Source organism: Capra hircus, chromosome 22 (genome assembly GCF_001704415.2).
Source record: "Capra hircus breed San Clemente chromosome 22, ASM170441v1, whole genome shotgun sequence".
NCBI lineage: Eukaryota > Metazoa > Chordata > Mammalia > Artiodactyla > Bovidae > Capra > Capra hircus.
This window is the reverse complement of record NC_030829.1, coordinates 52,300,662-52,323,833: the sequence shown is the minus strand read 5'-3', so window position 1 is coordinate 52,323,833 and position 23,172 is coordinate 52,300,662. Positions and strand designations below refer to the sequence as shown.

Here is a 23,172-nt window from a genome sequence, read left to right as displayed (position 1 = left end):
TTCTACTTTTGCCCCAACAAACCATTCTCCATTTTACGAGTTTTTAAAGCTAGGTAATATACACATGATTTTAAAATCCTTGCTCTACAGGTCATCTCTTCAGAGCTAATAACTGTTCTCTGCTCCCTGGTCCCCTTCCAGACTGAAAGGCATTCGCGAGGCTGTATATAGTCATCCCCACCCCCATCACTCTAGGCCTCTCTATCTCTCTTTTTTCCCCTTACGCTTTACACTTCGTTTACCAGTTCTCTCCCCATCATCAAAAACGGACTTGGCCGTCTCTTAGGCAGTGCCCGGTCTTACAGGCTCAGCCGAGCGTGCCAGTCTTCAACCAGTCACTCCTCTGTTCCAAAGCTCGACACCTGGGGTGCCACGCCTTTGCTTGTTAGCCCTGTCTCCTTGGCCAGGCAGCCCCTACTCCAAGGCTGTTTTTAAGTCACTTCTTCTGGGGGTGGCCCGCCACCACGTTATCTCTACCAGAGCATCTGACCCCATCTACCAAGGCCCGCGACACTACTTAGGGTCTACAAGTCTATGGCTACGTTCTCTAATGTCCTTCCCCTGAGTGGGGAGCGCCTGGAGCCCGAGCCAGGTCCCTGCGGTCTACTTTGCCCAGGAAGAAGAAACCAGTTACCTCCCCGCTTAGCAATTAGATGCAGATAGACTACGACTCCCAGAAACCCTTTCGCCTCGGGCTGGAGGTTTGCCCTCTACACGTGCCCGCGTGCAAGAAACTGAGCATGCGCAGCTGGAAATGAGCATGCGCAAAAGCCTACACGGGCGGAGACAGCCTCTCCCAGCAGGCAGTAGGGGCATTTTTTTCATCCCCGCGTGACAAGTGACTTCCGGCGTGGAGGGGCGGGGTGCGTGGCTGAGCCTGCAGCTGCGAAAGCTTGGGGGGCGGCCGGGGGGCCGGCGCGTGCCTGAGGCCATGGAGGCCGTGCCCCGCATGCCCATGATCTGGCTGGACCTGAAAGAGGCCGGTGACTTCCACTTTCAGCCAGCCGTAAAGAAGGTGAGGGCCGCTCCTCCTCCCCGCCCCCTCCCCTTTTCTCCCGCGTCTCTCCGTCCGCCGGCGCGTGACGCCCCCTGCGCGTCTATCATCTCCCCAGGCCCTGTCGCGGGGTCGGGTGAGGCCAGGAGGGGCCTCCACTGGCTTTCCTTCGCCTGGCGCACCCCCATCGCACCTTGTCTGATCCCTGCGCGCTCGAAGAGCGTCTCCCTCCCCTCCCCCCGACCCCACCAGCCCCGGGTAGCCCCCGCTGTCTGATCGGAACCTGCTTTCCGATTCCGTCCCCCGGCCCTCCGCGGTCCCCGCCGAGGCACCTCACTTCCTCGGTGTGACGCTTTGAACCTAGTTCTGCTCCTCCCCGCATCCACGCCAGCACCGCCCTGGGAGAATCGGTGGGTGGCCCTCCTTAACCGTCAGGGTGGAAAGGCTGTGCCTGGCCTTCGTTGTGCTGTCCGTCTACGACCGGACTGGGACGGACGCCGAGGATGGCTCAGGATGTGTTTTAAGGCCCCGGCCAGCCTGACCTCTGCGATTGGAGTCGCTCTAACGCTTGGTGCAATTCTGTCTGGTCTCAGAAGAAGAACCGTAATCTGGAGCCCCTTTGGACCAAAAGATACAACTTTTAGGGGAGCGTTACTGCTTTCGCGACTGCGCAGAGGGGATAAATACTATTGTAGCTTCCAGAGCGACCCTAGCAGTCCTTTGTTTACTCCTCATTTGGATGGAAGAGACAGGCAGTTTTGGCTTTGAGGGAGGCAAGGGATCGCTGTGGGGAGATCAGGTGTGGCTGGTACAAAGCAGGACCAGGTGTGTCGACTGGGCATCAGGTACCCTGTGAGACATCTGCCTTGGGAAGGACTGTCTGGTACCGTTGAAGGACAGAGCAGAAGTGAAAAGGAACAACCAGGAGGCTGCTGCAGGTTGACATCCTTGTGGGTTTAATGTGGCTGCTGCCTGAATATTGACGGAGCCCCAATGAGTAAGGTGGTGGAGAAGAAAAAAAAATAGAAGAAAGAAAATGGGTCGGGGAAGAAGTTTTCCAAGAAGCTCTCCCTTTCTCGGTTCACACTGCCCCTGCCTTCGTTCAGACACTAACAGTTTGTATTCCGTTGAGTCCATCATTTAATCTCTTTGGGCATCTTTTTCCTCATTTGTAAAACCAGAAAATTAGATTGAAAAAAAAAAAAAATTGGCTGAGCTTCCCAGCTTATGGGATCTTAGTTCCCTGACCAGGAATCAAACCCCAGGCCCCAATGGGCCAATGGAGACATCCGAGAAATTAGGTTAATTGATCTAAAGTTCCAGAATTTTACTTCTTTCCCAAAGTTTGGTCTCCTTTCCATCTACTGTTTTAATTCCAAGATGTATATCAAATTAAGAACAGAAGCTAAATACTCCCATCATCCATGGTGGGAAAAAAGAATACACAGAGGAATGAGACCATGTTAGTACCAGAGAAAGTGAAACAAAATCTTGACCCTGTGTCAAGAATTAGGAAGTTTGGCTCAGAGTTCTAGAACTGCCATTGCTGATCTCTGGTTTCCATTTTTCTACTGCAAAAGAATGTCAGGATCTGGTGATCTCATCTATCCCTGGTTGCTCAGCTGGTAAAGAATCCCCCTGCAATGTGGGAGACCTGGGTTCGATCCCTGGATTGGGAAGATCCCCTGGCGAGGGGAAAAGCTACCCGATCCAGTATTCTGGGCTGGAGAATTCCAGGGACTGTATAGTCCGTGGGGTCACAAAGAGTTGGACATGACTGAGTGACTTTCACTTTCATCTGCCTACAGAATTCTGGGCCATTGGTTTCTTGGTAAAAGGGCAGAGTAATGTCACAGAAATAGTATAGACACTGGAATCAGGCCAACTTTGGTTTAGGTCCCACCTTTTCGACTTAATAGCTGAGTGACGTCAGCTGTTACAGATGATTACCTCACTAATCTGGGCCTCATTTTTCTCACCTGTAACAGAACTAATACTATGCTTATAAGCTTACAAGCATCAAGAGTTAACGCAGGGACTTTGCTGGTGGTCCAGTAGTTAAGAATCTGCCTGCCAATGCAGGGGACATGGGTCTGATCCGTGGTGCAGGAAGATTCCACATGCTTTGGGACAGCTAAGCCCGTGTGCCACAGCTACTGAGCCTGGGCTCTAGGGCCCACGTGGCACAACTATTGAAGCCCTGGGCCCAGAGCCTGTGCTCTGCGACAAGAGACGCCGCCACAATGAGAAGCCTACGCATTATAGCAGAGCAGTTACAAAAAGCCGGAGCACAGCAGCAAAGACCTAATGCAGCCAAAAATAAAATAAATAAAAAGAGAAAAACAAGATATACTTAAAAAAAAAAGAGTTAATGCATTTGAGTCCCCAGTACAGGCCTTGGCATATTGTAAACAACACTTTGAGCTTAGCATCCTCTTTCTCTGTTTAGGAAATAGCTCAAGTCCTATGACATCTCTGTGAGTTAGAGCGGGTAATTGTCGTTGTTCAGTAGGTAAGTCTTGTTCAGCTCTTTTCAACCCCATGGACTGCAGCACGCCAGGCTTCCCTGTCCTTCGCCATCTCCCAGAACTTGCTCAAACTCATGTCCATTGAGTCGGTGATGCCATCCAGCCTTCTCCTCCTGTCGCCCCTTTTCCTCCTGCCCTCAGTCTTTCCCAGGATCAGGGTCTTTTCCAGTGAGTCGACCCTTCATATCGAGTGGCCAAAGTATTGGAGCTTCAGCATCAGTCCTTGCAATGAATATTCAGGATTGACTGGTTTGATCTTCTTGCTGTCCAGGGGACTCACAAGAGTCTTCACCACAATTCAAAAGCAGCTACTATGAACACCATATTACAGGTGCAAAACCAAGCTCTGGTCTCACAGCAACCTAGGGGCACAGCCAGGACTTCCTCTGTTTTGGTGTTTGTCTTTGGAAAAAGTCTTTCCAGCCTGTGTATTTGTAACTTATAACTTCTTTCCCTGCTTTTTCCTCCCAGTGGCTCTGAACCCTGGACATGCTTTCAACATGACACTGTTCACAGGTCTCATTGTTTGCTCAGGAAAAAAGAAGCCCAGCTTCTCCAAAGCCTGGTTGGGCTCGGGAGGGCCCCTGGCCCTCTCAGCCCCAACTGGCTGGCGTTTGTGTAGGTGTGCTGGGGTCCTGGCGGCATCTTCTAGTATCTTAACTCCTAATCCGTGTTGCCGAGGTCCAGGCTCTGCCTGCTGCAGGGCCTGCCTTCTCAGGCTCTGTGGCGACACTTATGTCCTGACCAGACCTTGTTTCTCGCTCTGCAGAAGTCTGTGCTGTAGGGACACTGTCTGAGAGAAGGTCTCTGTCCTTTACTCTCGAACCTTCAGCCGCCTCTCACCTCTGTGTAGTAGGGGGAGTGAGTGATCAAGCCACAGAGGGTTTTGTCAGAGATTAAAAAATCACCTCTCTGCTGCATTGACTCACCTTGTGGCTGGAGATTTGTTTTCACTTCCCCTTTTTTTGGTGTTTTATGAGAACTGTGTTTAAAAAATAGAAATGGATTGGTCTGATGTGTGGTCAAGAATATGGGCTCTGGAGCCCAAACTCCGGGTTTCCAGTTGGTGCTCTGTTGGTGGTTAGTGCTGTGACCTTGGCGAGTGTCTTACTTCCCTTGCCTCAGTTTCCTCAGCTGTAAAATGGGGCCGACAATGCTGTCTACCTCTTTGGGTTGTTATTAGGGCTGAGTGACTTACTGGGCACTTGGCAAGTGTCTGGCCCGTGGGCAGGAGCTCTGTGTTTGCTGCAGATCTTGGAGGAGGAATAGGACAGGTGGACAGCCTTCTTCGCGGACAGTTTGCTGCGATCAGAGGCATCATCTCTCACCCCGTCACCACTGCGTGACCGCAGGGCAGGTGTTCCCAGCGGTGGCAGCTGAAGCCTTGTTTCTGGGACTCTCAGATGTCACTCAGATCCCTTCGGCCTCTGTCCCACAGGGCCTCTGGGCTCCACTTTCACTGTCGCCTCGGGGTGAGCAAACAGAAGCCTCCTATGAGAAGGGAGTTAATCGGAGAAAGAACATGTTCCTATTTAGATAGTCAAGTTTTACCCTATAGCTCAGGTCACATTTTATGTCTGTGAATTGGGGGACAGGCGGGGTGAGGGATTGGCTAGATCACAGCGAGGATTGTAAACCAAGAGCCCATAAATGGGCTTCAGCGTGTCTGTAAACCCCCTGAACATGTTGGCAGATCCTTACATTTATGCATAGATGGACATTGGTGGGGAGATTGTTTTGTGGCTTTTATGTTCTCAAAGGATCCAACAAGAGGCTAAGAAATGATGATGTAAGGAAAGTGTTTTTTTTGGTATCATTTAGCTCAGCAACTCATTTTTTTTTGGCCACATCGCTTGGCCTGTGAGATCTCAGCTCCCTGATCAGGGTTTGAACCTGGGCCACAGCAGTGAGAGTACCAAGTCCTAACCGCTAGACCACCCAAGATTTCCCTCAGCAGCTCTTAAGACATTCATTTTCCAGATTTCAGACCTACAGAAGAGTTGAAAGAATAATGCAGTGCTCGCCCAAATTCCCTCTACTTAATTTTGAGAGTTGGCCTTCTCTGGTGGTTCAGTGGTAGACAATCCGCCTGCCAATGCAGGAGGAGCGAGTTTGATCCCTGGAGAAGGAAGTGGCAACCCACTCCAGTATTCTTGCCTGAAAAATCCCGTGGTCAGGGGAGCCTGGTGGGCTGCAGTCCATGAGGTCATGCAAAAAAGAGTTGGACGTGACTTAGCAACTAAATGACGACGATGGTAATAGTTACATTGCACCGTATTTGTGTTCTCTCTCTCTGTAAACACACACAGACGCACACACACACACACACACGCACACAGACACACACAGACACACACACAGACACACCCACCCACCCACCCACCCACCTCCATGGACCTTTGAAAGTAAGTTGTACCCGTATCAGCAGGTCCTAAGAGAATTTTCTCGTGTCTAACTATACTGTTTTCATCATACCTTAGAAAATCCACAACCATTTTCTACTATGTTTTATATTTAAATTTCACCTGTTATCCCCAGACATCCTTTATAACTGTTTTTTTCCAAATTCAGATCCAATCACGGTTCTCATAGGGTAGTTGTTCTTTTTTTTTTCTTTAATGTCTTTTAATCTACAATAGTCTGCTCCCCTCTCGCCCCCTTAATGGTACTTGTCTTTCACGGAGACTGAGGTAAGTGTTGGGTAAATTGTCACACCGTCCCAGTTTTTCTGAGTGCCTCCTGTGGCCTTATTTAGTGTGCTCATCCATCCTGTGCATTTCCTGTAAAGGCAGCTGTTTGCTGAGGATCGAACACATCAAATCAGGCCCCTGCCATTCCCGACAGACTCATTGTTTGGGGCGGGGGTGGTTGCTGACATGTCGCTGCTGGGAGGCGCACAGTCTGATGGAGGCACTTCCTGAACGTGGGGAGAGCAGCAGCTGATGCTACGGGAAGTGATATTTTAGCTGAGTGTTAGCAGAGAAAGTGGTGGGGGCAACCTGTGGACAAGCGTTGAGAGCCGAGAGCGGTCATTCCAGAGTGCTGTTGGCTGGGTGTCCCTGGGAGCCGGCGCTGCTGGGAGCTGACTGTGCAGGGCCGTGAGCTCTGCTCTGAAGGGTCTGGTCCTGGAGGTTTGCGGAAGCACTCTTGTGCACATTCTTCTCAGACTACTTTTTTTTTTTTTCCTTTAGATTATAGCTCTTTCCCCATAATCTCACTGTCCTGAGCAAAGCAAGCTGGGCTTTATTGTTTTTTCCCCCAGGAGTGCGTGTGTTTCAGAAGGATATAAAGCCAAGAGGAACACTGGAGTCATGTTAGACGAATCTGACCATCGGATGAGGGGTGGGTTTGACGGGGTGGGGAGTCCCGGCCGGAGGTGGACGGGGATAGCGAACTGGCAGGAGGTAAAACCACTGGAAGAGGGTCGGGCTCAGAGATTTGGAGCTGTGGCCAGATGGAGCTGAAGGAAGCTCAGGACTTGCTTCCCTCTGCCTGTCCGTCCTCTCGCTTCCCTGCCAGGCGGCTAACGTGGTCCCACGGCCTCCCAGGTTCCCGTGGGCTCACCACGTGGCCACGTGTCACAGCCCCTGGGGAGGGGCCCAGGAGACGGGTGGGCCGCCGCTGGAGAGAGCAGGCCATCCCCGCCCTTCTCTGCCTCACAGACCTTGGCTGGGCCTTAAGGAGCCTTGGGGGCTGGTGCCCTTAGTGCATGTGGGGTGACGGACCTGGGCCCCGAGACTGCTGACCCAGACGCCAGGTCCCCCAGCAGGAGTGGCGGAGCTGCCACGATGTGTGTGTTGTCTTGGTGGTCCAGGCCCCGCCTCCAGGCTGGTGGGTGTGCCCACCGTCCATGAGAGTCAGTCCTGCTGTGGGCGGGCGTGCCAGCCCCGCCTCTGCTATGCGGAGTAACCTCCCCTCCTCCCTTCCCCGATCATTCCCAGATCATTCCCATCACACCTGCCGCAGGCCTTTCCTCACCGAGGAGGACGCTGGTGAACCCTTTCCCGAGGAGGGCGGGCTGGTGGGGAAGGCTTTGCACACTCACTCTCCTGTGACTCTCTTCCCGACATTGGCTGGTGGGTTGGGATTACGATGGTGATCCTGGGCCCCTGCGGGGCCCCAGACACAAGGGAGGCTTGAACTCGGGGCCCGTTTACGAATGCTCAGTAGGATCCCACTTCAGCTGACTGAGTTCCCCGACTTCCTGAGCTGGCCCAGTTCTGGGTTTGGTGGGGAGGACAGCAGCATGGTGAGGGCCAGCCAGGGGATTCCAGCCAGGTTGTGCAGGTGTATTTTCCATTTTGCTCAAAAAAGGAGGCTGCCCCAGAAAGTGTCTCGGTGCTGCCTTGCTACAGAGGCCGAGTTCCCAGTGGGGCAGGAGAGGAGATGCTGGCAGAGCCGTGGCTGGTGCTTGCCGAGGACTCCGAGGGCAGAAGCTGGAGCAGGGAACGATGCTCTGTGCCTGGTTCACAGCCTTCCCCCTCTCTCTCTCTAGTTTGTCCTGAAGAATTATGGGGAGAATCCAGAAGCCTACAATGAGGAACTGAAGAAACTGGAGTTGCTCAGACAGGTAGGAGGACAGTGTTTTTACACAGGTGTGAACAGAATTGGTTTGATTGGGAGATAAAACTGTTCTTACTTAAATTCAATCATTTTTCCTCTGTAAAAGCAGAATGATGGAAAATATATAAACTGTTGTCATTGCTCAGTCGTATCCAAGTCTTTGGGACCGCATGGATTGCATCATGCCAGGCTTCCAAGTCCTTCCCTGTCTCCTGAAGGATGCTCAAACTCATGTCCATTGAGTCGATAATACCATTGAGCCATCTCATGCTCTCTGAGTCCTTCTCTTTCTGCCCTGTCTTTCCCAGCATCAGAGTATTTGCAATGAGTCGGCTCTTTGCATCACGTGGCCTAATTTTTAGATTCAATGTCAGCAACAGTATTTCCAGTGAATATTCAGGGTTGATTTCCAATAGGATTCACTGGTTTGATCTCCTGGATTGATGTTTGACTAGCTGAATGGGACTGGCTTATTTCAATAAATGACCTTTTTCCCGACCCACAATTTGCCTTTGTACGTTATGATTACAGAGTGCACAGTAGGTTGCGCTACGGTGTAGCATAGGTATCTTCCAATGGTCTGTTATCCTTAGTTGAGTGTGTGTAGCTATGTCTTACCCTTTGAATATATCCCTCGTTTCCTCTAGGTGTACCTCTGGTAAAATAAGCTTGTTTTCTGAGTGACAATTGGCGACCTTTGCCAGAAAGCTCGTGGGTGTCAGCTTTCAGACGTTGCCGCTCGTGGCTGTCTGGATGGATCCCTTCTCGTCTTAGGCGCTCTGTAGCGTGTGTGTGAGTCTGTGTCGCCAGTGGCGCCGCTTCGTTCTGGGCGGGGCTGATCTTAGTACACTGTAAAGCCCTGCTGCATGTGTTTTTCCTGCAGGCCCCTGTGCTTGGGAGTTTTGCTTCTGCCCATGTCTCAGTTATTCTGTTGCTTCAGGAAAGGACACCATCCGTGGGTGTTTTTGATCAGGGGTTGTCCCCTTGATATCCAGCCTCATGTGGACCTGCCGGATCATGTAAACGGCTGTCAAGCTCTGCCCTTAGGGACCCTCCTTCCGGGTCTTCATAGTGCCTGCCGCCAGTTTCCGTTTCTCCCCACATCTTTGGGGCCTTCCGTTTTCTCCCTGCTCTGTCAGTAGTCTTTTTGTTGATGTCCATTCTGAGCTGGGGAGGAGATACCCTGTTGTAGCTTTCATGTGAATTTTCCCGCTGATTAGCGATGCAGAGGCAGTGTTCCTCAGCTGTCATTTAGAAGAGTCCCAGACCAATTTGTACCTGGTGAACAGGAGCTCTGGAAGGTGGGCCCCTTTTTGAATTCTGTTTTGATTACCCACCCCAGGACATTTCGGGAGGGCACGTGTCATTGAGAGCCCAGCAAGCCTTGAAAATGCGTCTTGAGTGTGTTCCAAAGCACCGGTTTCAAGCTGCTGTTACGGGAAACGGCCACAAGATGGCAGCACTTTTCCTGCCCAACTGGTGACTCTGGCAACCGGGGCCTTGGAGAAAGTCCTGCTCCTGGGCTGTCAAATAGAGGGGGATGTCCCAAAAAACACTGAAGGGCTGGGGTCCCTTGCTTCTTTCTCCTCACCTTTAACCCTCCAGACACGTCCCACCCCCTGGAATCAAGGTGCTTAGGTGTTATTGTTCATGGGTGGGCCGAATGTCAGGATGGAGGCTGGAGATGGGATGTTCAGCACAAAGAGGCGCCCTGGAGGTGTTCTTTGAGCTAAGAGCTTCCACCATCCTTTGGGAGTGCCTGGCTTCGTTTGAGTGCTTGAGGGCCTAGCTGGATCTGCAGATGGTGGTCCCATGCTGAGGGTTCAGGCCCTCCAGGGGCAGATCGGGGGTTCACTGGCTGACTTGTCGTCCCCAGCTCCCTGGGCCAGCCATGCAGTCCCGCCTTGATCCCAAGGCTGCCCAGCCCCAGGCATGCGACAGCCACACCTTGTCACCTAGGCTTGAAGGCCTTGTAGTAGACTCTTTTTTGTCATTTAGTTCTTTTTTATTTGCTATTTCATTTGGAGCTGATCAGTGCATAGAGTATTTTTGACGTCATATTTATTATTGGTTACTACTACTACTACCAAGTCACTTCAGTCGTGTCCGACTCTGTGCGACCCCACAGACGGCAGCCCACCAGGCTCCCCCGTCCCTGGGATTCTCCAGGCAAGAACACTGGAGTGGGTTGCCATTTCTTTCTCCAATACATGAAAGTGAAAAGTCAAAGTGAAGTCCCTCAGTCGTGTCCGACTCTTAGTGACCCCATGGACTGCACCCTACCAGGCTCCTCCATCCATGGGATTTTCCAGGCAAGAGTACTGGAGTGGGGTGCCAAGTGTACGTAAATGAGGTAGCCAGATACATGCGCCTGTTGTTTACTTTCTACTTACTCATTGCCTTTGTACGTTATATTCCAGAGTGTGGAATAGGTTGCCCATTGCTGTAGCATGAGACTGTTTCCTGACGATCTATTTTCCCTAGCTGAGTGTGTGTAACTGTGTCTTACCCTTTGAACTTATTCCTCATTTCCTCTTTGTCTGCCTCTGGTAAAATCAGTTCATTTTTTATGTGAGAAAATCTGCGTGCCTTTTGTCACATAGTTCCCGTGTATCAGTTTTCAGACATCACTTCTTGTGGTTGTACTGTGATGGGTTCCTTTCTCTGTCTTTCTTAGTGTACTTTGTAACATTGTGTCTTGATCTGTGTATGATGTTACCAATGGCCCACTTTCATTTTTTGGGGGAGGGGGTGTTCGGCCTGATATTATTACACTGTAAGGCTGTACTAATTTTTTTTTCCAGGCCCTTGTGCTTGGAAATTTTGCTTCTGCCCATGTCTCAGTTATTCTATTGCTTCAGGAAAGGACACCATCTGTGGGTGTTTTTGATCAGGGGTTGTCCCCTTGATATCCAGCCTCATGTGGGCCTGCCAGATCATGTAAAGGGCTGTCAGTCTCCGCCCTTAGGGACCCTTCTTCTGGGTTTTCATAGTGCCTGCTGCCAGTTTCCGTTTCTCCCCGTATCTTTGGGGCCTTCTGTTTTCTCCCTGCTCTCTCCCGGTTTTGGTCAATAGTCTTTTTGTTGATGTCCATTCTGAGCAGGAGAAGGTGGTACCTTGTACTTTTCATGTGAATTTCCCTGCTGATTAGCCATGGGGAGGCTGTGTTCCTTGGCTTTCCTTTAAAAGAGCCTGAGTCCAATTTGTACCCCATGAGTAGGAGCTCTGGAAAGTGGGCCCCTTTTTGAATTCTGTTTCGATTACCCACCTCAGGACATTTCTGGAGGGCACATGTCATTGACAATCGCAGCAGACACAAGCACAGGTCTTCAAGTTGCTATTACCGGGAACGGCCACAAGACGGCAGCACCTTTCCTGCCCGACTGGTTACTCCAGCAGAAAGCCTTAAGGAAAGTCCTGCTCCTGGGCTGTCAAATAGACGGGGACGTCCCAGAAAAACACTGAAGGGCTGTGGTCCCTTTCCCCTCACCTTTCACCCTCAAAACACATCCCCCCCTGTGGAATCAAGGTGCCGTTAGGTGCTGTCGTTCCTGGGTGGTCCGAGTCTCAGGCTGCAGGCGGGATGCCCAGCACAAGGAGGCGACCTGGAGGCCCTCTTTCAGCTCAGAGGTTCCACGGTCCTTTGGGAGTGCCTGCTTGGTTTAAGTACTTGAGGGCCCAGCTGGATCTGCAGATGGTGGTTCCACCCAGAGGGCTCAGGCCCTCCAGGGGCAGATGGGAGGCTCACTGGCTGGCTTGTCCTCTCCAGCTCCCCGTCAGCCACGCAGTCCCGCCTTGATTCCAGGGCTGCCCAGACCCAGGCATGCGACAGCCAGACCTTGTCACTGAGGCCTGAAGGCCTTGTAGGAGACTCTTTTTGTTACTTAGTTCTTTACTTGATGTTTCATTTGGAGCTGATCAATGCATAGAATATTTTTAACATACTTTTTATTGGTGGAGTGTACCTAAATGAGGTAGCCGGGTATACGCAGCTCGTTCATTGCCTTTGTACGTTGTGACCCCGCAGTGTGGGATAGGTTGCCCGTTGCTGTAGCATGAGTCTTTCGGATAATGTATTTCCCCTACTTGAGGGTTGTACCTGTGTCTTACCCTTTGAATATACCCGTTTCCTATCCGTCTGCCTGCGTTCTGTCACGTAGGTCCTGTTACCAGTTTTGAGACATCACATCTTGTGGTTATCCTGTGATGGGTCCTGCGTGTGGGTTCACTTTGTAACGTGGTGTATGGTCTCTGTATGGTGATACCAGTGGCCCAAGTTAATTTTTTTTTTTTTTGCGGGTGGGCAGGGGCTATTACTACATTGTAAAGCTGTGCTGCATGTTTGTCCAGTATTTTTACACTCTGTCATTTTGTTCATTTTAAATTTCATTTCAAACTTATCAGTGCATAGAGAATATTTTTCATGTTTATTTTTCCTGCGCTCTGGTTGGTTGATGTAGTGCGATACATGTATGTTTTTTCTTCCCCTGGATTATTTTCTTCGTGCACTGTTACTACAAATTCTGGAGTAGGTTCCCCCATGCGGATCTGGAGTTACTGGGCTGCCCAGAGTGGACCAGGCTCTCCATCCAAGGGGCTGCTCTGTTTCTGGCATATACTGCCCACTGCCTCATGCCCAGTGCGCTCCCACCCGGGAACCCTAGCCTGCCTGGGTGGGTGACGTGTGACCCAGTATAGGTTACCGAGGCCTCATGGGAATAGAGCAGGCGGTTGTTTCAGGTTTTTTGTTTTAATGCAGTTTTATTCTCTCTTTGAGTTCATTTACAATTGTGTATGTACTTGAGATACAAGGAACATGATTCACATATGCATATGGCAATTCTTTTTCCCATTCTATTTTCATATACATCATCACAGAGTGGTGAGCAGATTTCCATGTACTATTCGGTTGGACCTTTTTGTTCAGCTTATAGATAAGCGTATTAATGTTATGTGTATACATAGTATACACTTTATATATAGTATAAAGCATGCATAGCTTATATATGTTTAATTACGTATATCTCATTCAAAGTGTTCTATATCTCCGTCTTCTCCAGCTGTCCTTCTATGACCCTAAATTTGTTTAGTAAGTCAAGAGCAGCTGTTTGGCAAGTTCATCTGCATCCAGTTCTTCATCTGTGATGTCACAGAATATTCTTCTCTCCGTATCTGACTGACCTGGGGTGGTCATCTCCAGATCCATCCAGGTTGCTGCCAGTGACACTTCTGCATTCTTTTCTGTGGCTGCTCGTCCACTGTGTGCACGTAGCCAACCTTGTGTCAGCTGGTGTGTGGCTGTAGGCTTTGGACGCTTGCATCCTCGCCTGTTGTAGACAGTGTCCCAGTGAGCGTTGGGTGCACGTGTCTTTTGAAGGATGGTGTTCTCTGCATCACTCCTAGGAATGGATTGCCGCACGGGCTGGTCGCTTGTCTCCGTTTGTGAACCTGCAACTGTAGCCTTCTCCATGGCAGCTCTTAGCAGTTTACATTCCCATAGCCGAGCCGCCGTGTAGGATGGTTCCCTTTTCTCCACGGCTTCTCCAGCATTTACTGTTTGTAGACTTTGGGCTGAGTACTGAAAGATGATACCTCATCGTCATTTTGATTTGCACTTCTCTTAAGAATTAGGAGTGGTAAAGGTATTTTTATGTGCGTTTTTACTTTCTAAGGATGAGTAAGATTTACTTTGGAAATTGGCTTTTGAAAGCCATTGCTAACGAATTCTTACCTACCGCTATTTCTAGAGCATAGGTGTCTTTTTAAAAGAGTCTCACAGGCCTTGTGAATATTATGTGTTCTTAAGCACAGGTTTTCCAGTTGTTGTTACCAGAAACGGCCACAAGATGGCAGCATTTCTTCAGACCCAGCTTTAGTCTCTGGAGCAGTCAGAGCCTCAGGAGAGAGTTGGGTTCCTGGGTTGTAATTAGAGTGCAGAGTGCACAGAGAATACGCAAGCCCTTGCGTCTCACTACTGCTTCCTCACCCTTCACCCACCAGTCAGCGTAACCGCAGAAAGGTGCTTTGCTGGGGGTGCCGCCAAAGGTCTGTGGATGGACTTTAAGGAAGGAGGCTGAAGTGGGAACCCCACGAGGAGATATGAAGAAAGGGTTGACTTTTCACAGCTCTTGAACCCCAGAATGTCCACCAGTTTTGGGGTGCTGTAGGCTTGCAGTAGCTATGGGAGGGCCGGCCTGGATCTGGAGTTTGGGGTCAACCAGGCAGTACAGATCCAAGGAAGGCTCACTGGCTGCCCCAGACTGCCCAGTGCCCTCAGCCCTGGGACCCAAGCCTGCTCAGGCTGTGAGGATGTGACAGCAACCCAGGTCACCGAGGCTTGAGGGGAATACTGCAGGCCTTTCTTCTTCTATTTGTTTAAAAAGTTTATATATACGTACAGTGGATTGATTTGCAGTGTTGCTTTAGGTGAACAGCAATCTGATTTTTCATATTTTATTACTGTTCTAACATTTGAGGGGAGAGTTTACTTACCAATATAATATAATCAAAGATGTCCCTGTATATATGTACAGAGTTTATCCAGGGATCACTTATCTCTTTGGTATGGAACTGTCTAGATTTTTTTCACTTTGTATAACTAGATGGATCTATTTCTGTATTATTTTCAACAGTGAGATTATGTTGCTTATCTGCTAGATGATTTTTTTCTCCCCAATAGTAAATGTGTTATGGACATGTTGACATGTCAGTAGAGAGCCTTGTCTTCAGTTTTCACGGCTATTGTACCTCATATTTTTAGATATAGAGATATGGGTCAAACATTAAGTACAATAAAAATTTTAATGCATGTTTTGTGGAGAAGTGGAGCCGATCTGGTGGAAGCGTCTGGCCGGCGGGCTGGTTGTGCAGTGACTGCAGGTGGCTGTGGGCTTCCTTTGGCTTCTTACGCTGCACAGTCCACCAGCTCCAACGTGTCCGTCCGGGCATTTGTGGGCACACAGGCGTGTCTTCCGCTCCAAATGACAGTCGGCCTCCTCTCACCCTCCCGCAGAACGCTGTCCGTGTCCCACGTGACTTCGAGGGCTGCAGTGTCCTCCGCAAGTACCTGGGCCAGCTCCACTACCTGCAGAGTCGGGTCCCCATGGGCTCGGGCCAGGAGGCCGCTGTTTCTGTCACCTGGTGAGCGCGGGCGGGCAGAGCCGGGGAATCCTGGAGGGTGCCCCTCTCCCCTCCCCGTTTCCTTGCTGTAGAGGACGGGGAGCTGCTTGGGGGGTTTTCCCAGTCCTCCTTCCCTCCCGCCCTGCACTGGGAGGAGGCTCGCTTCACCAGCTCCCGCCTCACAACTGTGGTGGCCTGTCCCCAGGACTGAGATCTTCTCCGGGAAGTCTGTGGCTCACGAGGACATCAAGTACGAGCAGGCCTGCATTCTCTACAACCTTGGTGAGCTGCCTCCCCTGCCCCAGGGCCCCCTTGCTCCTGGCCTTGCCCCTTAGAGCAGAAGACACCTGGATCCTGGCCCTGTCCTGCCTTCCCGCAGCTCTGCCTGCCTCCTGGGCTGCAGGGAGCCCCCCGGTGGGAGGCTCTGCTAGGCTGCCTGCTCTTGGAGCTGCTGCTGTGTGCTCCGGGCACAGAGGTGGCCTCCCCTCGTTGTCTGGACACCCCATCTCCCCTCGAACCCCTGGTGGCTCAGGTTTGCTTCTGGCGGGAGGAGACCAAGGCTGGCCTAGGCTGGCCTTGCCATCAACCCTGCTGGTGCAGCCTCAGCCTGCAGAGCAGAGGCTACGAGGGCCCCTTCCCTACCCCGTTCCTGCCTGGTGCAGAGCTGGAGCTCCATCCCCCCAGATCCACTGGCTCCCCACACCCCCCGCCTCTGCCTGGGCGCCGACATGGGCAGTAGCCACAGCTGAGCCCTGACCCGTCTTCCTTGCTTCCCCAGGGGCGCTACACTCCATGCTGGGGGCCATGGACAAGCGGGTGTCTGAGGAGGTGAGGAAGCGGGGCGGTGTGCTGAGTGCTGTCAGCTCCAGAGTGAAGCCCACCCTGGAGCGGCCCCGCCTCTGACAGCCCCTCTCCCCCAGGGCATGAAGGTCTCCTGCACCCACTTCCAGTGTGCGGCTGGCGCCTTCTCCTACCTCAGGGAGCACTTCCCCCAGGCCTACAGCGTGGACATGAGCCGGCAGATCCTCACTCTCAACGCCAACCTCATGCTGGTGAGGAACCGCCCTCACTGGGGCCGGACGCTGGCACACGGGTCAGGGAGGGACAAGCCGGGGCCTGGGCTGCGACCCTCTGAGCCCCAGGTGGGTCAGGAGCTGCTTGGAGGGGAGGCTGGGCGGAGAGGGGTGAGCGTGGTCTGTCCCGGTGAGGAAGGAGGGCCTCTGTACCCACCGTTCCAGGGCCAGGCACAGGAGTGCCTCCTGGAGAAGTCCATGCTGGACAACAGGAAGAGCTTCCTGGTGGCACGCATCAGCGCACAGGTAGGCCCGGGGAACGTGGCCCTCCAGGGACTGGGGCCAGGCCTGGCCTCCTCCCAGTCCCCGACAGAGCCCATCCCGGCCCCCAGGTGGTGGATTACTACAAAGAGGCATGCCGCGCCCTGGAGAACCCCGACACTGCCTCGCTGCTGGGCCGGATCCAGAAGGACTGGAAGAAGCTGGTCCAGATGAAGATCTACTACTTCGCGGCTGTGGCTCACGTGAGGGCGCCGCGGGTGTGGGGGTGGGGCGGGCCGGCGCCGAGGTGCCCCCCTGGTAAGCAGGGCTGTGTCTTCCGTCCAGCTGCACATGGGGAAGCAGGCGGAGGAGCAGCAGAAGTGCGGGGAGCAGGTGAGCGAGCCGCGGCCAGGAGGGCACTCAGGCTGTTCCAGCCCCGTTGGATCCCCAGCGGGGATGGTCCCCCCTTTCACCCTGGGTCCCTGCCGCCCCAGGGGACAGGCGTGGCAGGCTCCCCTCTGAGTGGCTGCCTGGAGGTGTGCACTGTGGGCAGAGCCGCAAGCAGACACTAACCTTGGTGCTGTGGGCTGGCTGGCGTGTGGTGGCTGCTCAGCCTCCTGTCTCGTCGGGGCTACCTGCTGGTCAGACAGGGGAGGCAGGAGCAGCAGGGTCTACACGGAAGGCTGGACCAGGCTCTGCTGCCCCCTGCAGGTCGCGTACTTCCAGAGTGCCCTGGACAAGCTCAACGAAGCCATCAAGCTGGCCAAGGTAATGATGGGGAGAGCCTGGCCAGGCCAAGGGGGTCCTCGCGCCGGCCATGGTTGTACTGAGCTCCGCTCCTCCCCACAGGGCCAGCCCGACACTGTGCAGGACGCGCTGCGCTTCGCTATGGACGTCATTGGGGGAAAGTGAGTCTCTGGGCCTCGAGGGGCTCTGGTTCCTTCGCTGCCTGCATCGTTGGGAGGCAGCCACCAGGGCCAGAGAGCAGGGGCCCACATGGCAGGGGCGAGGTCCTGGGTCCCTGCTGACAACTCAGGACTGCCCCCCTCCCATGCCAGGTACAATTCTGCCAAGAAGGACAATGATTTCATCTACCACGAGGCTGTCCCAGCACTGGACACCCTTCAGCCTGTGAAAGGTCTGAAGCTGAAAGGAGCCTGGGATGGGCTAGGGGGCGAAGATGCTGCACAACAGAGGCAGTCAAGGTTGGGTGGGCCTGGTCTCCAGGACACTCTGCCTCTCCCTCCCAGGTGCCCCCTTGGTGAAGCCTTTGCCGGTGAACCCCACAGACCCTGCTGTTACGGGCCCTGACATCTTTGCCAAACTTGTACCAATGGCAGCGCATGAAGCCTCATCTCTATATAGGTGAGTGGACAGACAACCCTGTTAGCCCAAGTTGGGGTGTCTCAAGAGACATGGGCTGCCAACAAATTGGTCTGTCCCCTTCCTGCAGTGAGGAGAAGGCCAAGCTGCTCCGGGAGATGATGGCCAAGATTGAGGACAAGAACGAGGTCCTGGAGTGAGTGCAGAGCCCAGGCGGGGGGTTAGGGGTGGGGGTGGGATCCTCGAGTGCAGTCTGCGGCGGAGGGAGGGAGGGGGTGGTGAATGGCCACGGAACAGCAGGCTCCTGGCTCAGCCTCTCTGGCCAGGGCCTCGTGCGTTTCCAGCAGTGCCCAGGGTAGGTTTTGTGCTTCTAGGCCCTTGGACGTTGCTTCATTTGGGGGGCGGGGGGTGCTCCTTCTATGTGAGAGGTTGAGCCCACACCCACCTGGTCCTGTTGCCCCATAGCCAGTTCATGGATTCACTGCAGCTGGATCCTGAGACAGTGGACAACCTCGATGCCTACAACCACATCCCACCCCAGCTCATGGAGAAGTGCGCGGCTCTCAGCGTCCGCCCGGACACCGTCAGGAACCTCGTCCAGTCAATGCAGGGTGAGTATGGAGCAGGTGGAGGTCACCTGCTGTCCCCTGTTAGGCAGGGACGGAGGTTCCCACCTCCCCCGGCACAACACCCACCCGCAGCTGTGAACCAGCACCCCCGTGCCCTGTGGCTGCACTGAGCTGCACGTGCGTGTGACGGGGCAGTTGTGCCCCAGGAGCTGATCGCCCCGTGCCCCCCTCCCCCGCCCCGTGCCCGCCCGCAGTGCTCTCAGGGGTGTTCACGGACGTGGAGGCCTCCCTGAAGGACATCAGGGACCTCCTGGAGGAGGACGAGGTGCTGGAACAGAAGCTGCAGGAGGCAGTGGGCCCGGCGGTGGCCAGCACGGCCGTGTCCAAGGCTGAGCTGGCAGAGGTGAGGCGAGAGTGGGCCAAGTACATGGAGGTCCATGAGAAGGCCTCCTTCACCAACAGCGAGCTGCACCGCGCCATGAACTTGCACGTCGGTAACCTGCGGCTGCTCAGCGGCCCCCTGGACCAGGTGCGGGCCGCCCTGCCCTCGCCGGCCCTCAGCCCAGGTGAGCCCTCCTACCCCCACGGGGCGGTCTGGGGTGGGGTGAGGGCTCCGGCCTCACCGCTGCCGCTGCTCCCAGAGGACAGGGCGGTGCTGCAGAACCTGAAGCGCATCCTGGGCAAGGTGCAGGAGATGCGGGACCAGCGTGTGTCCCTGGAGCAGCAGCTGCGAGAGCTCATCCAGAAGGACGACATCACGGCGGCGCTGGTGACAGCCGACCACTCGGAGATGAAGGTGGGCTGGGCGCGGGCGGCGGGTTGGCTCTCGGCACCCCGCCTCAGCGGCAAGGCCCTGAGCGCCCGTCCTCCCCACACCCCCGCAGAAGCTGTTTGAGGAGCAGCTGAAGAAGTACGACCAGCTGCGGGTGTACCTGGAGCAGAACCTGGCCGCCCAGGACAACGTCCTCCGGGCCCTGACCGAGGCCAATGTGCAGTATGCGGCTGTGCGGCGCGTGCTCAGCGACCTGGATCAGAAGTCAGTATCCGGCCCTGGGCCCGCCTCCTGGAGCCAGGCTGCAGCGGCTCACCTCCCGCTCTCTGCCCGCCAGGTGGAACTCCACGCTGCAGAGCCTTGTGGCCTCCTATGAGGCCTACGAAGACCTGATGAAGAAGTCCCAGGAGGGGAAGGACTTCTACGCAGACCTGGAGAGCAAGGTGGCTGCTCTCCTGGAGCGCGCACAGTCCGCCTGCCAGGCCCGAGAGGCGACGCGCCAGCAACTCCTGGACAGGTGAGTGTGGGGACACCCCGGGCACAGCTGCAGAGCCAGGCCGGGCTGAGGGGGCTCTGACTCCCCTTCTCCTTTGCTCACCCGACAGGGAGCTCAAGAAGAAGCCCCCGCCACGGCCCACAGCGCCAAAGCCGCTGCTGCCCCGCAGGGAGGAGGGCGAGGCAATGGAGGCTGGGGACCTGCCTGAGGAGCTGCGCAGTCTGCCCCCTGAACCCTTCCTGGGGGCCGCCACCCCACTCCACTTCCCTCCTAGCCCCTTCCCCAGCTCTGCAGGCCCAGGACCCCACTACCTCTCTGGCGCCTTACCGCCTGGTACCTATGCAGGCCCCACCCAGATGCTGCAGCCCAGGGCTCCCCAGCCCCCGGGGCACCCAGGGGTGGCCGTGGCCCCTGGACCAGCTCTCTACACGGCCCCCGCCTACGCCCCGGAGCTGGGCCTTGTGCCCCGGTCTTCACCCCAGCACGGCATGGTGAGCAGCCCCTATGGGGCGGTGGGGCCACCCCCTCCGCTCGCTGGCCTCCCCTCAGCGCCCCCTCCCCACTTCTCAGGCCACGAGTTGGCCATGGGGGTTCGGCCAGCCACCACCACCGTGGATAGTGTCCAGGCCCCCATCTCCAGCCACGCAGCCCCGCGGCCAAACCCTGCCCCGGCCCCTCCCCAGGCCTGCTTCCCGGGCCCCCCACCACAGCCGCTGCCCCTGCCCTACACCTACCCGATGGGGCCCAAGCAGCCCCTCACAGCGCCCCCCGCCCAGCACCACTTCCCTCCCGGGGTGCCTGCGGGCTTTCCAGCCCCAAGGATGGCACCCCAGCCTCCCCCACAGCCCCTTCCACTCCAGCACCCACATGTCTTCCCACCCCAGGCTCCAGGCCTGATGCCCGCCCAGGCACCCTACCCGTTTGCCCCTCAGCCTGGGGTCCTGGGGCAGCCATCACCCGCCCTGCACACCCAGCTGTACCCTGGGCCCTCTCAGGACCCTCTGCCCCCCCACTCTGGGGCTCTGCCTTTCCCCAGCGCGGGGCCCCCTCAGCCTCCCCACCGCACCCTGGCCTATGGTCCTGCCCCTGCCCCCAGACCCCTGGGCCCGCAGGCGGCCCCTCTCTCCATTAGAGGCCCCCCGCCTGCCATCCAGCCGGCCCCTACTCCCCACCTGGTGCCTTCACCCGCCCCTTCCCCAGGACCGGGCCCCGTGCCTCCACGGCCCCCTGCGGCAGAGCCGCCCTCCTGTCTGCGCCGAGGCAGTGCCGCTGCTGACCTGCTGTCCTCCAGCCCTGAGAGCCAGCACGGAGGCCCTCAGCCTCCTGGGGGTGGGCAGCCCCTGCTGCAGCCCACGAAGGTGGACGCGGCTGAGGGCCGGCGGCCACAGGCCCTGCGGCTGATCGAGCGGGACCCCTATGAGCGCCCCGAGAGGCTGCAGCAGTTGCGGCAGGAGCTGGAGGCCTTCCGCGGCCAGCTGGAAGCCGCAGGGGCCCTGGACACGGTGTGGCGGGAGCTACAAGACGCACAGGAGCTCGATGCCCGGGGCCGCTCCATCGCCATTGCCCGCTGCTACTCGCTCAAGAACCGGCACCAGGACGTCATGCCCTACGACAGCAACCGCGTGGTGCTGCGCTCCGGCAAGGACGACTACATCAACGCCAGCCGCGTGGAGGGGCTCTCACCCTACTGCCCGCCCCTGGTGGCCACCCAAGCCCCCCTGCCTGGCACAGCGGCCGACTTCTGGCTCATGGTGCACGAGCAGAAAGTGTCGGTCATCGTCATGCTTGTGTCAGAGGCCGAGATGGAGAAGGTGAGGGGGGGGCTGGGTAGGCGCCCAGTGGGGACCCTGGGACACCAGCCCTAACTACCTGTTTGTGCCTCAGCAAAAGGTGGCTCGCTACTTTCCCACTGAGCGGGGCCAGCCCATGGTGCACGGGGCCCTGAGCCTGGCCCTGAGCAGCGTCCGCACCACTGAGACGCACGTGGAGCGGGTGCTGAGCCTGCAGTTCCGTGACCAGAGCCTCAAGCGCTCCCTTGTGCACCTGCATTTCCCGACGTGGCCTGAGTTGTGCGTCTGCTGCCCTGGTGGTGGTGGGAGGGGTGATGTGGGCTCAGACCAGGTCTGGCTCAGAGACCCCCTCATCCCTCCGGCAGAGGCCTGCCCGACAGCCCCAGCCACCTGCTGCACTTTATCCAGGAGGTGCATGCCCACTACCTGCATCAGCGCCCGCTGCACACGCCCGTCGTCGTCCACTGCAGGTAGGTGTGGGCAGCTCCCAGGGCTCCTCGGGGGCCCGGGGGCCGGCCTGACCCCATCTTCTGGCCGCAGCTCGGGAGTGGGCCGCACGGGGGCCTTCGCACTGCTCTATGCGGCTGTGCAGGAGGTGGAGGCTGGAAGCGGGATCCCCCAGCTGCCCCAGCTGGTGCGGCGCATGCGGCAGCAGAGGAAGCACATGCTGCAGGAGAAGGTGAGGCTCAGTGGGCGGGCATGCGCCCTGCCCCGGGGGACGGCCCCAGCTCACCAGCCCGCGTGCCCCCGCAGCTACACCTCAAGTTCTGCCACGAGGCGGTGGTGAGACACGTGGAGCAGGTGCTGCAGCGCCACGGCATGCCCCCTCCCAGCAAGCCCACAGCCGGCACCGGCATTGCCCAGAAGGTGAGTGGGGCCCCTCCTGGGGTCTCTGAGCACCTTGTGCACCCTCTTCACCCACTCGTGTCTCCCCAGAATCACCTTCCTCAGGACTCCCAGGACCTGGTCCTTGGCGGGGACGTGCCCATCAGCTCCATCCAGGCCACGATCGCCAAGCTCAGCATCCGGCCTCCTGGGGGCGTGGACTCCCCGGCGGCCAGCCTGCCAGGCCCTGTGGAGCCCCCAGGCCCGCCGCCCCCCAGCCTCCCAGAGTCCACCCAACTCCCCCCCTCCTCTCCACCCCCCCTTTCTTCCCCCGTGCCCGAGGCTCCCCAGCCTGAGGAGGAGCAGCCGGTCCCTGAGGCCCCCATCCTGGGGCCGCCCTCCTCCTCCTTGGAGCTGCTGGCCTCCCTCACGCCTGAGGCCTTCTCCCTGGACGGCTCCCTGCGGGGTAAGCAGCGCATGAGCAAGCAGGACTTCCTGCAGGCCCACAACGGGCAGGGGCTGCGGGCTGCGCGGCCCACCGATGACCCTCTAAGCCTCCTGGACCCGCTCTGGACGCTCAACAAGACCTGACTGGGTGGACACTCAACAAGACCTGACCGGGCGTGCCCGCCTGGTCCTCACTACACCGTCTCCTGGGTCCGTCTCTCTCTCATTCCTGCTGCCTTCAGCCCTGCCTGGCCCGGCCCGCACTTCTCTGGGGTAGCGGGTCTTGGGTCAGGCTCCGCTCCTCTGTGGGACCTGTTTTTCAGCTCTTTGCTATCAAATAAACAAACCTGTTCTGTGGCCAGTGTCTGCCTGTTGCTGCTCCTGGGAGGCCACCCTGGCTTCCACACTCTGACCTGCTTACACAAGGAGCGTCTAGAGCTGGCGCCAAGTCCCCCCCCACCTTGTAACTGCC

The 23,172-nt window shown here is 56.2% G+C and overlaps 1 protein-coding gene across 1 annotated transcript; it reads left to right on the top strand.

The window, feature by feature from the left end:
• Nucleotides 859-23,061, top strand: PTPN23 (protein tyrosine phosphatase, non-receptor type 23). Its single transcript, XM_018067067.1, has 25 exons — nt 859-1,015; nt 8,018-8,092; nt 15,098-15,225; nt 15,410-15,486; nt 15,983-16,032; nt 16,125-16,256; nt 16,443-16,523; nt 16,610-16,741; nt 16,824-16,871; nt 17,190-17,246; nt 17,328-17,386; nt 17,537-17,616; nt 17,729-17,843; nt 17,932-17,997; nt 18,267-18,412; nt 18,625-18,936; nt 19,012-19,166; nt 19,255-19,406; nt 19,480-19,659; nt 19,748-21,449; nt 21,523-21,707; nt 21,794-21,898; nt 21,969-22,107; nt 22,182-22,295; nt 22,365-23,061. The coding sequence occupies exons 1-25, from the start codon at nt 932-934 to the stop codon at nt 22,842-22,844; spliced, it is 4,854 nt and encodes a 1,617-aa protein (XP_017922556.1). The 5' UTR covers nt 859-931; the 3' UTR covers nt 22,845-23,061.